At 40.5% G+C, this 16,430-nt stretch overlaps 1 protein-coding gene across 1 annotated transcript in view; it reads right to left on the reverse strand.

Moving 5' to 3' along the window:
- The window catches only part of TARBP1 (TAR (HIV-1) RNA binding protein 1), a 454,905-nt gene that overhangs the window by 18,464 nt on the left and 420,011 nt on the right, over positions 1-16,430 (reverse strand). Inside the window, exon 29 of the mRNA XM_053711098.1 lies at positions 13,813-13,949. Within this exon, the coding sequence (XP_053567073.1) occupies positions 13,813-13,949 (137 nt within the window). The remainder of the gene's footprint in view (positions 1-13,812; positions 13,950-16,430) is intronic.

Consider the following 16,430-nt stretch of genomic DNA (forward strand, 5'->3'; position numbering starts at 1 on the left):
CAACCAAGATGCCAAAGAAATGGCAGAAGCTTTCTGGCCTTTCCTAGAACCGGAAAAGATAACAAATAGACTAGAAGTCTTACGGAAAGATTTCGTAGCTTCAACATAATATTTCAAAGCTCTAACAACATCCAAAGAATGCAACGATTTCTCCTTAGAATTCTTAGGATTAGGACATAATGAAGGAACCACAATTTCTCTACTAATGTTGTTGGAATTCACAACTTTAGGTAAAAATTCAAAAGAAGTTCGCAACACCGCCTTATCCTGATGAAAAATCAGAAAAGGAGACTCACAAGAAAGAGCAGATAATTCAGAAACTCTTCTAGCAGAAGAGATGGCCAAAAGGAACAAAACTTTCCAAGAAAGTAATTTAATGTCCAATGAATGCATAGGTTCAAACGGAGGAGCTTGAAGAGCTCCCAGAACCAAATTCAAACTCCATGGAGGAGAAATTGACTTAATGACAGGTTTTATACGAACCAAAGCTTGTACAAAACAATGAATATCAGGAAGAATAGCAATCTTTCTGTGAAAAAGAACAGAAAGAGCGGAGATTTGTCCTTTCAAAGAACTTGCGGACAAACCCTTATCTAAACCATCCTGAAGAAACTGTAAAATTCTCGGTATTCTAAAAGAATGCCAAGAAAAATGATGAGAAAGACACCAAGAAATATAAGTCTTCCAGACTCTATAATATATCTCTCGAGATACAGATTTACGAGCCTGTAACATAGTATTAATCACGGAGTCAGAGAAACCTCTTTGACCAAGGATCAAGCGTTCAATCTCCATACCTTTAAATTTAAGGATTTCAGATCCGGATGGAAAAAAGGACCTTGCGACAGAAGGTCTGGTCTTAACGGAAGAGTCCATGATTGGCAAGATGCCATCCGGACAAGATCCGCATACCAAAACCTGTGAGGCCATGCCGGAGCTATTAGCAGAACAAACGAGCATTCCCTCAGAATCTTGGAGATTACTCTTGGAAGAAGAACTAGAGGCGGAAAGATATAGGCAGGATGATACTTCCAAGGAAGTGATAATGCATCCACTGCCTCCGCCTGAGGATCCCGGGATCTGGACAGATACCTGGGAAGTTTCTTGTTTAGATGAGAGGCCATCAGATCTATCTCTGGGAGCCCCCACATTTGAACAATCTGAAGAAATACCTCTGGGTGAAGAGACCATTCGCCCGGATGCAACGTTTGGCGACTGAGATAATCCGCTTCCCAATTGTCTACACCTGGGATATGAACCGCAGAGATTAGACAGGAGCTGGATTCCGCCCAAACCAAAATTCGAGATACTTCTTTCATAGCCAGAGGACTGTGAGTCCCTCCTTGATGATTGATGTATGCCACAGTTGTGACATTGTCTGTCTGAAAACAAATGAACGATTCTCTCTTCAGAAGAGGCCAAAACTGAAGAGCTCTGAAAATTGCACGGAGTTCCAAAATATTGATCGGTAATCTCACCTCCTGAGATTCCCAAACTCCTTGTGCCGTCAGAGATCCCCACACAGCTCCCCAACCTGTGAGACTTGCATCTGTTGAAATTACAGTCCAGGTCGGAAGAACAAAAGAAGCCCCCTGAATTAAACGATGGTGATCTGTCCACCACGTTAGAGAGTGTCGAACAAACGGTTTTAAAGATATTAATTGATATATCTTCGTGTAATCCCTGCACCATTGGTTCAGCATACAGAGCTGAAGAGGTCGCATGTGAAAACGAGCAAAGGGGATCGCGTCCGATGCAGCAGTCATAAGACCTAGAATTTCCATGCATAAGGCTACCGAAGGGAATGATTGAGACTGAAGGTTTCGACAAGCTGTAATCAATTTTAGACGTCTCTTGTCTGTTAAAGACAGAGTCATGGACACTGAATCTATCTGGAAACCCAGAAAGGTTACCCTTGTTTGAGGAATCAAAGAACTTTTTGGTAAATTGATCCTCCAACCATGATCTTGAAGAAACAACACAAGTCGATTCGTATGAGACTCTGCTAAATGTAAAGACTGAGCAAGTACCAAGATATCGTCCAAATAAGGAAATACCACAATACCCTGTTCTCTGATTACAGACAGAAGGGCACCGAGAATCTTTGTGAAAATTCTTGGAGCTGTAGCAAGGCCAAACGGTAGAGCCACAAATTGGTAATGCTTGTCTAGAAAAGAGAATCTCAGGAACTGATAATGATCTGGATGAATCGGAATATGCAGATATGCATCCTGTAAATCTATTGTGGACATATAATTCCCTTGCTGAACAAAAGGCAATATAGTCCTTACAGTTACCATCTTGAACGTTGGTATCCTTACATAACGATTCAATAATTTTAGATCCAGAACTGGTCTGAAGGAATTCTCCTTCTTTGGTACAATGAAGAGATTTGAATAAAACCCCATCCCCTGTTCCGGAACTGGAACTGGCATAATTACACCAGCCAACTCTAGATCTGAAACACAATTCAGAAATGCTTGAGCTTTCACTGGATTTACTGGGACACGGGAAAGAAAAAATCTCTTTGCAGGAGGTCTCATCTTGAAACCAATTCTGTACCCTTCTGAAACAATGTTCTGAATCCAAAGATTGTGAACAGAATTGATCCAAATTTCTTTGAAAAAACGTAACCTGCCCCCTACCAGCTGAACTGGAATGAGGGCCGTACCTTCATGTGAACTTAGAAGCAGGCTTTGCCTTTCTAGCAGGCTTGGATTTATTCCAGACTGGAGATGGTTTCCAAACTGAAACTGCTCCTGAGGACGAAGGATCAGGCTTTTGTTCTTTGTTGAAACGAAAGGAACGAAAACGATTGTTAGCCCTGTTTTTACCTTTATATTTTTTATCCTGTGGTAAAAAAGTTCCTTTCCCACCAGTAACAGTTGAAATAATAGAATCCAACTGAGAACCAAATAATTTGTTTCCCTGGAAAGAAATGGAAAGTAGAGTTGATTTAGAAGCCATATCAGCATTCCAAGTCTTAAGCCATAAAGCTCTTCTGGCTAAGATAGCCAGAGACATAAACCTAACATCAACTCTAATAATATCAAAAATGGCATCACAGATAAAATTATTAGCATGCTGGAGAAGAATAATAATATCATGAGAATCACGATTTGTTACTTGTTGCGCTAGAGTTTCCAACCAAAAAGTTGAAGCTGCAGCAACATCAGCCAATGATATAGCAGGTCTAAGAAGATTACCTGAACACAGATAAGCTTTTCTTAGAAAAGATTCAATTTTTCTATCTAAAGGATCCTTAAACGAGGTACCATCTGACGTAGGAATGGTAGTACGTTTAGCAAGGGTAGAAATAGCCCCATCAACTTTAGGGATTTTGTCCCAAAATTCTAACCTGTCAGGCGGAACAGGATATAATTGCTTAAAACGTTTAGAAGGAGTAAATGAATTACCCAATTTATCCCATTCTTTGGAAATTACTGCAGAAATAGCATTAGGAACAGGAAAAACTTCTGGAATAACCGCAGGAGCTTTAAAAACCTTATCCAAACGTATAGAATTAGTATCAAGAGGACTAGAATCCTCTATTTCTAAAGCAATTAGTACTTCTTTAAGTAAAGAGCGAATAAATTCCATCTTAAATAAATATGAAGATTTATCAGCATCAATCTCTGAGATAGAATCCTCTGAACCAGAAGAGTCCAAAGAATCAGAATGATGGTGTTCATTTAAAAATTCATCTGTAGAGAGAGAAGATTTAAAAGACTTTTTACGTTTACTAGAAGGAGAAATAACAGACAAAGCCTTCTTTATAGATTCAGAAACAAAATCTCTTATGTTATCAGGAACATTCTGCACCTTAGATGTTGAGGGAACTGCAACAGGCAATGGTACATTACTAAAGGAAATATTATCTGCTTTAACAAGTTTGTCATGACAATTATTACAAACAACAGCTGGAGGAATAGCTACCAAAAGTTTACAGCAGATACACTTAGCTTTGGTAGATCCAGCAGGCAGTGATTTTCCTGTAGTATCTTCTGGCTCAGATGCAACGTGAGACATCTTGCAATATGTAAGAGAAAAAACAACATATAAAGCAAAATAGATCAAATTCCTTATAAGACAGTTTCAGGAATGGGAAAGAATGCCAAATATCAAGCTTCTAGCAACCAGAAGCAAATGAAAAATGAGACTGAAATAATGTGGAGACAAAAGCGACGCCCATATTTTTTAGCGCCAAATAAGGCGCCCACATTATTTGGCGCCTAAATGCTTTTGGCGCCAAAAATGACGCCACATCCGGAACGCCGACATTTTTGGCGCAAAATAACGTCAAAAAATGACGCAACTTCCGGCGACACGTATGACGCCGGAAACGGAAAAGAATTTTTGCGCCAAAAAAGTCCGCGCCAAGAATGACGCAATAAAATGAAGCATTTTCAGCCCCCGCGAGCCTAACAGCCCACAGGGAAAAAAGTCAAATTTTTGAGGTAAGAAAAATATGATAATTCAATGCATAATCCCAAATATGAAACTGACTGTCTGAAAATAAGGAAAGTTGAACATTCTGAGTCAAGGCAAATAAATGTTTGAATACATATATTTAGAACTTTATAAATAAAGTGCCCAACCATAGCTTAGAGTGTCACAGAAAATAAGACTTACTTACCCCAGGACACTCATCTACATGTTTGTAGAAAGCCAAACCAGTACTGAAACGAGAATCAGTAGAGGTAATGGTAAATATAAGAGTATATCGTCGATCTGAAAAGGGAGGTAAGAGATGAATCTCTACGACCGATAACAGAGAACCTTATGAAATAGACCCCGTAGAAGGAGATCACTGCATTCAATAGGCAATACTCTCTTCACATCCCTCTGACATTCACTGCACGCTGAGAGGAAAACCGGGCTCCAACTTGCTGCGGAGCGCATATCAACGTAGAATCTAGCACAAACTTACTTCACCACCTTCCTTGGAGGCAAAGTTTGTAAAACTGATTTGTGGGTGTGGTGAGGGGTGTATTTATAGGCATTTTAAGGTTTGGGAAACTTTGCCCCTCCTGGTAGGAATGTATATCCCATACGTCACTAGCTCATGGACTCTTGTTAATTACATGAAAGAAATAAGGTACTATCTGTATTATGTACATTGTTCTGCACATAGCGGCTCCCATGAGCTCCCTCTTTGCAAATAAATGGACATTTATTCATGCCAGGTGATCACCTGGCTATTAACACTTATATAGAGGCTTTATTTTTAAGAAGAGCTTAGAGGCTTTAAAACAAAGGGTCTTAGGGATCTCTAGGACTTTTTGATGACCTTTTATATTTGTTTCTTAAAAAAAAATTTTTTAAATAAAAGTTGGTTAAACTTTAAGGTGGGTGTGGCCTAAGAGGATTCGTGTGTGGTCCTATACAGCATATGGAAACAAGCAGTTAGATTGATACCGCAAAAGACACATAATTACAATATCAGCATTAGATGTCTATTGAGGGTTGACCACTTTGATAGCGCAATAAGAATGGTACAACATTTGCAAGTAATAGTAAAACAGGTGGCAGAATATCCAGTTAACTATACTTAATCGCTAGACTTATCCCCTCACCATACATTTTGCGAGCAAGTAGTTAGAACATTATTTATACTATACCATAAGGTCATTTGGAATAAACTGATAGATGGTGTGCAACATTTGTTTGTATGGTAAATATACAAATGACGTATTAGTAAATCATACTTGCTGTGCATTGCTGTGTGTAACGGAGTGTGTGTGAAATTATTATCTAGGGAACTAGTTAGATATCGGCTGACTTTGTTCAATCAAAGCAGTACGCAGGTAGGAGTTCGCCTTTGAGCGCATAGTAAGCCTGCATACTGATATGAATATGAATCAAATTGAACAAGTTTTTGAGTGGTACTGTGAGATACAGGTAACCGATATACCTTTTCACTTTTTCCCTACATCACATATAGCCATAGCTGATTACCCACACTACCTCTAGGCTCACATGGCCCTAATGTTTTTAATTTAAGACACTGTATATATATATATATATATATATATATATGAAATTTGGAAGTACACACATACCCATCTCCATGATTCCAGATTGGTGTCCGTTTCACTGTTTTTGTCATTTTTTTTGAATATATGTTAAAGTGAAGGTAAACTTAGATAGTTTCTAATGAATTACTATATTTATCAACCAAAATCAATATCACTTTCATTCATCAATACTTATAATTTTACTTTGTACCTTCGATATATCGCCTTTTTCTTTTCAATTTCGCTATATGAAAATCAACCCGTTTTTTTTTTCTCTAAATGATGATCACGTTGTTTAGACAGCCAATTGATTCTTTAGCCGTTAGGCGACCGTCAATTGACGTCAGCATTTTCTGGGACAATATGCGCATGCGTCAGTTGTTTGTGTTCACAGTGGCAAGGCAAGCTCGTCCCCGTTCCGCGCATGCGCATTTCAAATCTTCTTTTTTATGCAGTGTTACGTAAGAGGATTTCAACGGTAACGAAGGATCGCAAATAACGCAGCTACTCTGTGTCTTGTAAAATATAGTATTGAATGAATCTTATTACTCATTCCATACTATGTTGCAGACGAATGACGCATGCGCTGCAAAGGACAATGTGCGGGATTACCGCATGCGCATTTATGAGTGTGAGATAATGATGCACATGCGCAGTTTTGGAGATTCTATGTGCACGAGCGTAGTGGGACCGCTCTATATGTCACTCTATCAAAAAACAGGAAATCCAAATTGGGAGGAGATTCATAAGGGAACGGTAAGGAAAAACAAAGTCGAAAAATATATAAATAACAAAGAACTGAAACAAAATAATATAGCGACTCTGTTTTTTATTGGACTACAATTTTAAAACAGAAATAAGAAGGCTAAAACTTTACCTTCACTTTAAATAAAGTGTAAGTTTTATCCCCATATATATTTGATTAGCTAGTGTTCAATTCTACACTTGGCTTTAATGCCACAATCCCCTACAGTTCCCTAATCTTCCTAAACTTTAACCCCCCCCAAGAGACACGCAGTTTGAAAGAGCAGGTGATTAACTTTCAAACAGTGAGTCTTGGGGGCTTCTTGCTCTTAAACCCAAAATATTTCTTTCAGATATAGTATTACTTAGTTCTCTTTTTGACTCTGTTGTTGAAAAGCATACCTAGATAGGCCTACTGCAATCTAGATTGTGATTGGTGGCTAAACACATATAACTCTTGTCATTGGCTCACCAACTGACAATAATGCAATTAAGGGGCATAAAAACACACATGCAAGCAATATAATCCCATCATAAAATGCTCTAACACAGAGCATTTTCTTTTTACAATTTTGTGTCCCTTTAAAGGGACATGAAACCTAAATTTCTTTCATGATTCAGATAGAGAATACAATGTTAAAAACAAGTTTCCAAATTACTTCTATTATCAATTTGCTTAGTTCTCTTGTTATTCTTTGTTGAAGAGATATCTAGATAGGTAGCGCGCACATGTCTGAAGCACTACATGACAGGAAATAGTGCTGCCATCTAGTGCTCATTGTTGCAAAACTGTTGCCATATAGTGCTGCAGATATGCTTTTCAACAAAGGATAACAAGAAAACAAAGAAAAATTGATTATAAAAGTAAATTGGAAAGTTGTTTAAAACTGTATGCTCTCTCTGAATCATGAAAGAAACATTTTGGGTTTTATGTCCCTTTAATCCCTCTACATATGCAAATATTTTCACACGCTTTAGTACTTCTCTCTCACCTGCTCATTGGATGTTTGTACCATAACATAATTAGTTTAGAAAAAACTAAATTTATGCTTACCTGATAAATGTATTTCTCTTGTGGTGTATCCAGTCCACGGATCATCCATTACTTGTGGGATATTCTCCTTCCCAACAGGAAGCTGCAAGAGGATCACCCACAGCAGAGCTGTCTATATAGCTCCTCCTCCAACTGCCACTACCAGTCATTCGACCGAAGACAAGCAAGAGAAAGGAGAAACCATAGGGTGCAGTGGTGACTGTAGTTTAAAAATAAAACACACCTGCCTTAAAATGACAGGGTGGGCCGTGGACTGGATACACCACAAGAGAAATAAATTTATCAGGTAAGCATAAATTTTGTTTTCTCTTGTAAGGTGTATCCAGTCCACGGATCATCCATTACTTGAGGGATACCAATACCAAAGCTATAGGACACCTATGAAGGGAGGGACAAGGCAGGTGCTTAAACGGAAGGCACCACTGCCTGCAAAACCTTTCTCCCAAAAATAGCCTCAGAGGAAGCAAAAGTATCAAATTTATAGAATTTTGAAAAAGTATTAAGCGAAGACCAAGTCGCTGCCTTACAAATCTGTTCAACAGAAGCCTCATTTTTAAAAGCCCATGTGGAAGCTACCGCTCTAGTAGAATGAGCTCTAATCCTTTCAGGAGGCTGCTGGCCAGCAGTCTCATAAGCTAAGCGTATTATACTCCTTAGCCAAAAAGAAAGAGAAGTTGCCGAAGCCTTTTGGCCTCTCCTCTGTCCAGAGTAGACAACAAACAATGCAGATGTTTGACGAAAATCTTTAGTAGCTTTTAAATAAAACTTTAAAGCACGAACCACGTCAAGATTGTGTAACAGACGTTCCTTCTTTGAAGAAGGATTAGGACACAGTGACGGTACAACAATCTCCTGATTGATATTTTTATTAGATACCACCTTAGGTAGAAAACCAGGTTTGGTACGTAACACTACTTTAACGGAATGAAAAATGAGATAAGGAGAATCACATTGTAAAGCAGATAACTCAGAAACTCTTCGAGCCGAGGAGATAGCTACTAAAAACAAAACTTTCCAAGATAAGAGCTTAATATCTATGGAATGCAAAGGTTCAAACGGAACCCCTTGAAGAACCTTAAGAACTAAATTTAAACTCCAAGGCGGAGCAACAGGTTTAAACACAGGCTTAATTCTGACTAAAGCCTGACAAAACGCCTGCACGTCTGGAACCTCAGCCAGACGTTTGTGCAAAAGAATAGACAGAGCAGAAATCTGTCCCTTTAAGGAACTTGCTGACAAACCCTTCTCCAATCCATCTTGGAGAAAAGATAACATCCTAGGAATCCTGACCTTACTCCATGAGTAACCCTTGGATTCACACCAATGAAGATATTTACACCATATCTTATGATAGATTTTCCTGGTGACAGGCTTTCGCGCCTGTATTTAAGGTATCAATGACCGACTCGGAGAAACCACGCTTTGATAAAATCAAGCGTTCAATCTCCAAGCAGTCAGCCGCAGAGAAATTAGATTTGGATGGTTGAAAGGACCCTGAAGTAGAAGGTCCTGCCTCAGAGGCAGAGTCCATGGTGGAAAGGATGACATGTCCACCAGATCTGCATACAAAGTCCTGCGTGGCCACGCAGGTGCTATCAAAATCACTGATGCTCTCTCCTGCTTGACCTTGGCAATCAGACGAGGGAGCAGAGGAAACGGTGGAAACACATAAGCCAGGTTGAAGGACCAAGGCGCTGCTAGAGCATCTATCAGCGCTGCCTTGGGATCCCTGGACCTGGATCCGTAACAAGGAAGCTTGGCGTTCTGGTGAGACGCCATGAGATCCAGTTCTGGTTTGCCCCAACGTTGAATCAACTGTGCAAACACCTCCGGATGGAGCTCCCACTCCCCCGGATGAAAAGTCTGTCGACTTAGAAAATCCGCCTCCCAGTTCTCTACTCCTGGGATATGGATAGCTGATAGGTGGCAAGAGTGAATCTCTGCCCAACAAATTATCTTTGAAACCTCCAACATCGCTAGGGAACTCCTTGTTCTCCCTTGATGGTTGATGTAAGCTACAGTCGTGATGTTGTCCGACTGAATTCTGATGAACCTCACTGCCGCTAGCTGAGGCCAAGCCTGAAGAGTATTGAATATCGCTCTTAGTTCCAGAATGTTTATCGGAAGGAGAGCCTCCTCCTGAGTCCATGACCCCTGAGCCTTCAGAGAGTTCCAGACTGCCCCCCAGCCCAGAAGGCTGGCATCTGTTGTTACTATTGTCCAATCTGGCCTGCGGAAGGTCATACCTTTGGACAGATGGACTCGAGATAGCCACCAGAGAAGAGAATCCCTGCTCTCTTGATCCAGATTTAGTAGAGGGGACAAATCTGTGTAATCCCCATTCCACTGACTAAGCATGCAGAGTTGCAGCGGTCTGAGATGTAGGCGGGCAAACGGCACTATGTCCATTGCCGCTACCATTAAGCCGATTACTTCCATACACTGAGCCACCGAAGGGCGAGAAGTAGAATAAAGAACACGGCAGGAATTTAGAAGTTTTGACAACCTGGCCTCTGTCAGGTAAATCCTCATTTCTACAGAATCTATCAGAGTTCCCAGGAAGGAAACTCTTGTGAGAGGGGATAGAGAACTCTTCTTTTCGTTCACTTTCCACCCATGAGACCTCAGGAATGCCAGAACAATGTCCGTATGGGACTTGGCAATTTGGAAATTCGAAGACTGTATCAGAATGTCATCTAAGTAAGGGGCTACTGCTATGCCCCGCGGCCTTAGGACCGCCAGAAGTGACCCCAGAACCTTCGTAAAGATTCTTGGTGCCATAGCTAACCCAAAGGGAAGAGCCACAAACTGGTAATGCCTGTCTAGGAAGGTGAACCTGAGAAACCAATGATGATCTTTGTGTATCGGAATGTGAAGATAAGCATCCTTTAAGTCCACGGTAGTCATGTATTGACCCTCCTGGATCATAGGTAGGATGGTTTGAATAGTCTCCATCTTGAAAGATGGGACCCTGAGAAATGTGTTTAGGATCTTGAGATCTAAGATTGGTCTGAAGGTTCCCTCTTTCTTGGGAACCACAAATAGATTTGAATAGAATCCTTGCCCCTGTTCCTCCTGTGGAACTGGGTGGATCACTCCCATAACTAGGAAGTCTTGAACACAATGTAAGAATGCCTCTCTCTTTATCTGGTCTGCAGATAATTGTGAAAGGTGAAATCTTCCTTTTGGGGAAGAAGCTTTGAAGTCCAGAAGATATCCCTGGGACACAATTTCCAACGCCCAGGGATCCTGGACGTCTCTTGCCCAAGCCTGGGTGAAGAGAGAAAGTCTGCCCCCTACTAGATCCGTTACCGGATCGGGGGCCAATCTTTCATGCTGTCTTAGAGGCAGCAGCAGGCTTCTTGGCCTGTTTACCTTTGTTCCAAGCCTGGTTAGGTCTCCAGACCGGCTTGGACTGGGCAAAATTTCCCTCTTGTTTTGTATTAGAGGAAGATGATGCCGCGCTCGTCTTAAAGTTTCGAAAGTTAGTTTGTTTGGTCCTTAATTTGTTAGACCTATCCTGAGGAAGGGCATGACCTTTTCCTCCAGTAATATCAGAAATGATCTCCTTCAGTCCAGGCCAAAATAGGATCTGCCCCTTGAAGGGAATATTGAGAAGCTTAGACTTTGAAGTAACGTCAGCTGACCAGGATTTAAGCCATAGCGTCCTACATTCCTGAATAGCAAAACCTGAGTTCTTAGCTGTTAGTTTAGTTAAATGAACAACGGCGTCAGAAACAAATAAATTGGCTAGCTTAAGCGCTTTAAGCTTGTCAAGTATATCATCCAATGGAGTTTCTACCTGTAAGGCCAGTTCCAGAGACTCAAACCAGAAGGCCGCAGCAGCAGTGACTGGGGCAATGCATGCAAGAGGCTGGAGAATAAAACCTTGTTGAATAAACATTTTCTTAAGGTAACCCTCTAACTTTTTATCCATTGGATCTAGGAAAGCACAACTGTCCTCGACGGGGATAGTTGTACGCTTAGCTAGGGTAGAAACTGCTCCCTCCACCTAAGGGACCGTTTGCCATAAGTCCCGTGTAGCGGCATCTATTGGAAACATTTTCTTAAAAATAGGAGGGGGAGAGAACGGTACACCTGGTCTATCCCATTCCTTAGTAATAATTTCTGAAAACCTTTTAGGTATTGGAAAAACATCAGTGTAAACAGGCACTGCATAGTATTTATCCAATCTACACAATTTCTCTGGCACTATAATGGTGTCACAGTCATCCAGAGTTGCTAAAACCTCCCTGAGCAACATGCGGAGGTGTTCAAGCTTAAATTTAAATGTTGACATATCAGAATCAGGTTGAAGCATCTTCCCTGAGTCAGAAAAATCACCCACAGAAAGAAGCTCTCCTGCCTCAGCTTCTGCATATTGTGAGGGGATATCAGACATAGCTACTAAAGCATCAGAGTGCTCTGTATTTTTTCTAGCCCCAGAGCTGTCTCGCTTTCCTTGTAACCCTGGTAGTTTGGACAATACCGCTGTAAGGGTATGATCCATAACTGCTGCCATGTCTTGTAAAGTAAACGCCATGGGCGCTAGATGTACTTGGCACCTCTTGAGCGGGAGTCAAAGGTTCTGACACGTGGGGCGAGTTAGTTGGCATAACTTCCCCCTTGTCAGTTTCCTCTGGTGATAAATCTTTTAAAGACAGAATATGATCTTTATAACTTAAAGTAAAATCAGTACATTTGGTACACATTCTAAGAGGGGGTTCCACAATGGCTTCTAAACATAATGAACAAGGAGTTTCCTCTATGTCAGACATGTTTAAACAGACTAGCAATGAGATCAGCAAGCTTGGAAAACACTTTGATAAATGTAAACAAGCAAAAAATAAAAACGGTAATGTGCCTTTAAGAGAAACAAATTTTGTCAGAAATTGAAAAACAGTGATAAAAAGCAGTAAATCTTACGAAATTTTTACAGTGTGTATAATAGACTAACAGAGCATTGCACCCACTTGCAAATGGATGATTAACCCCTTAGTTTCAAAACCGGATCAAAAAAACGATATAAACGTTTTTCAACAGTCACAACAAACTGCCACAGCTCTGCTGTGGCCCTACCTGCCCATATAACGACTTTGAAAGGCACAAAAACCCTTTAGAGAGGTCCTAAGTGTTCAGGGGACTCCTTCAGGGAAACTGGATGTCTCAAGCTGCAAAATCTAATGGGCATTTAGGCACGAAAATAGGCCCCTCCCAACCTGTATTCACAGTGAGAGGGCCTAACAAAAACTATCCCTAGGCAAAATCTAGCCAGCCATGTGGAAAAAACTGGGCCCCAATAAAGTTTTATCACCAATATGCATAAAAAAACGTTTAAACACTTCCAGCAAACGTTTTATTTTTCAGTAATGTGAGAAAGTAATAAGAATATTACATTTTACAGCAAGCATGATACTAGTGGTTATTAAATCACTGTAATCAGGCTTACCTTAAATAAATCCGGTATTAACAGCATTTTCTAGCATATTCATTTCTCTAGAAAAATTTAAACTGCACATACCTCATAGCAGGAGACCCTGCACACCATTCCCCCAGCTGAAGTTACCTCTCTCTTCAGTCATGTGTGAGAAGCAATGGATCTTAGTTACAACCTGCTAAGATCATCAAAGACCACAGGCAGACTCTTCTACTTCTGCCTGAGGCTAAAATAGTACAACTCCGGTACCATTTGAAAATAACAAACTTTTGATTGAAGATAAACTAAATAAAAACACCACATCTCTCTAGCTACTTCCTTTCTTGTTGAGAGCTGCAAGAGAATGACTGGTAGTGGCAGTTGGAGGAGGAGCTATATAGACAGCTCTGCTGTGGGTTATCCTCTTGCAGCTTCCTGTTGGGAAGGAGAATATCCCACAAGTAATGGATGATCCGTGGACTGGATACACCTTACAAGAGAAAAAAAGTATAATTCTAATGTGATAATTCAAATACAGAATATAAAATGCTACAAACAAGATACCAGCCCTTCAAACTTACCCAAGTAACAGAAGTGACTTTTCTGGAAAACTATACTCCGCAAGATCAGAACTTTTCGCAGTTTGTTCCACTCCTATAATTGTGTACCCTTCCGTCTTTTTCAGTTGTAAATATTCAAGAAGTTGACGTGGCTTCACCTGTAATATAAAGCATTTTGTAGAAGACTTGTGTATATCCATATCATTTGTCTTTTATATTTCTAACATTTAAAGGGACACTGAACCCAAATTTTTTCTTTCGTGATTCACATAGAGCATGCAATTTTAAGCAACTTTCTAATTTACTCCTATTATACATTTTTCTTTGTTCTCTTGCTATCTTTATTTGAAAAAGAAGGCATCTAAGCTAAGGAGCCAGTCAATTTTTGGTTCAGACCTATGGACAGCACTTGTTTATTGGCGGGTGAATTTATCCACCAATCAGCAAGAACAACCCAGGTTGTTCACCAAAACTCACCAGCATCTAAACTTACATTCTTGCTTTTCAAATAAAGATACCAAGAGAATGAAGAAAATTTGATAATAGGAGTATATTGGCTTAAAATTGCATGATCTATCTGAATCACAAAATAAAAACCTTTGGGTTTAGTGTCCCTTTAAAGTTTTCAAAATATTTTATAATTGTACTATAAAACAAAACACAAAGAAATGCTGCAAAATGTGTTGACAAAACCGTAAAAAAAATTTTTTTTTTAAAAACAGGCAAAGTATTTAACTACTGTCTAATCACTAGGCAAAGATTTTAATGTCAGAAATCTCATTATACCAGTATTGGTGGGAGTTGATAGACTTTTGTCTTTAGATCTGATTTGTAAGTGCCTTTAACAACAATCGGAGCAAACCGCTAGAATATAATAGGATCGATGTTCAACCAAAGAGGCAAAAATGAACTTTTCTAAAGAAAATCTCATTTAAATGAACACTTTTTTGTTGTTGATGATAACAACATGTGAAGCAAAGCATTTTATATTTAAATTGAAACTAACAGAGTAGTATCAGCATTATACTTCCTACTAATGCTGATTGGCTGACCGTCAGGACACAGCCTAGAAAGTACAACTCGGTTTTATTGCAGAACATAGAAGTTTAAAAACTGCACAATACATCGGGCATAGTTACTGCAACATAGACTATAACGGCTATAGGCCACACCCCCATCCAGTGATGTCACACTCCCACTCTCATCACATCTTCCCCTTTTTCAAAGAATAAAGCATATATTTTAGAGTACAACAAATAACAAGGTATACAAGAAGAATACAAATATTTTTTTAGTGTACAACAAATAACAAGGTATAACAGTATATGAACAACAAAAAATACAATCCTGTCTTGGACATCGGGGTACACTACTCTAATCCACATTGAAAATGGGATTATTCTGCCCATTGTTCTGGTCACTGCTCTAACTACAGTGCTAATCCCGGTAATGGGCTGGAAGTTTCACCACTCTTCCACTTGACATTTTACATGAACTATCCTCGGATACAGAAGAAGGTGATTGAGAGTCTGCTGGAAGCACAGTAGTATCCCCGCTGTGGTCTTGCTGCGGGAAAGTCACCCCTCTTAAAACAGGGGATCCCACCGGCTGTGGCCTATTACAGTGGCTGGCATCTTCCATTTCTTCTCATCAACCAGTGTGACTAACATTCTGGCCCACATTCCGCTCCTGCAGGAGCCTCACAGAGTGTTTTCAGTCATAAAAGAATCGGTAGCCCCTTTTCGCCTCTTCGACCCTCCTAAGGACCTCCTTCCGAGGAACAAGGGGAGCTGGTTAGAAGACACCCACAGAGGGTAGAGTGGTGCATATCTGGTGTCCTAACATCAACTGTGCCGGGCTAAAACCCATGGGTTGGATGGGAGTCGCCCTATAGGACAAAAGAGCTAGGTACGGCTCAGGTTGATTTAAAATGAACTTGGTTGTTTGAACTGCCCTTTCGGCCATTCTATTGGCGTGCGGGTAATGGGGACTTGACGTAGAATAGATGAAATCATATTTACTGCTGAAAGAACTGAACTCCATGGAAGCAAACTGCATTCCGTTATCACTCACAAGCTCTATCGGAATGCCCCACCGGGCAAACAAGCTTTTGAGACGAGTGATGACGGCCAGACTGGTGGTTTCATTCAGGGGTGCAATCTCCAAATACCTGGAATAATAGTCGATCATAACCAGGTACTTCTTCCCATGGAGTTCGCACAAATCTGCAGCTATCTTCTGCCACGGGCCTGCAGGCAGCGGGGTAGAAATTAAGTGCTCTCTTCTCTGAGTAGGCCGGCATTCCTGGTAAAAGGCACATTTTGACACGTGGCTTGCAATGTCGGTACTGATCTCAGGCCACCATACCGCCATAGTTGCCCTTTCTCTGCCCTTTTTAATGCCCAAGTGGCCATCGTGAATCCTGTTTAGCATCTCCTGCCGCATGCTAACAGGAATAACAATTTGGTCTTGGAACAGCACTAAACCATCCAGCTTCGTGAGCTGTGACCTCTCAGACTGGTAAGAGCTCAAAGACATTCAGGCTGCCCGGATCTTGGCCAACCTTGCTTTATATACTTGATAACTTCTTGAAAAACTCTATCCAAACATGTCTCCTTCCTATTTTGCTCTAGCTTTCT

Source organism: Bombina bombina, chromosome 4 (assembly GCF_027579735.1).
Source record: "Bombina bombina isolate aBomBom1 chromosome 4, aBomBom1.pri, whole genome shotgun sequence".
In the NCBI taxonomy this organism is placed as follows: domain Eukaryota; kingdom Metazoa; phylum Chordata; class Amphibia; order Anura; family Bombinatoridae; genus Bombina; species Bombina bombina.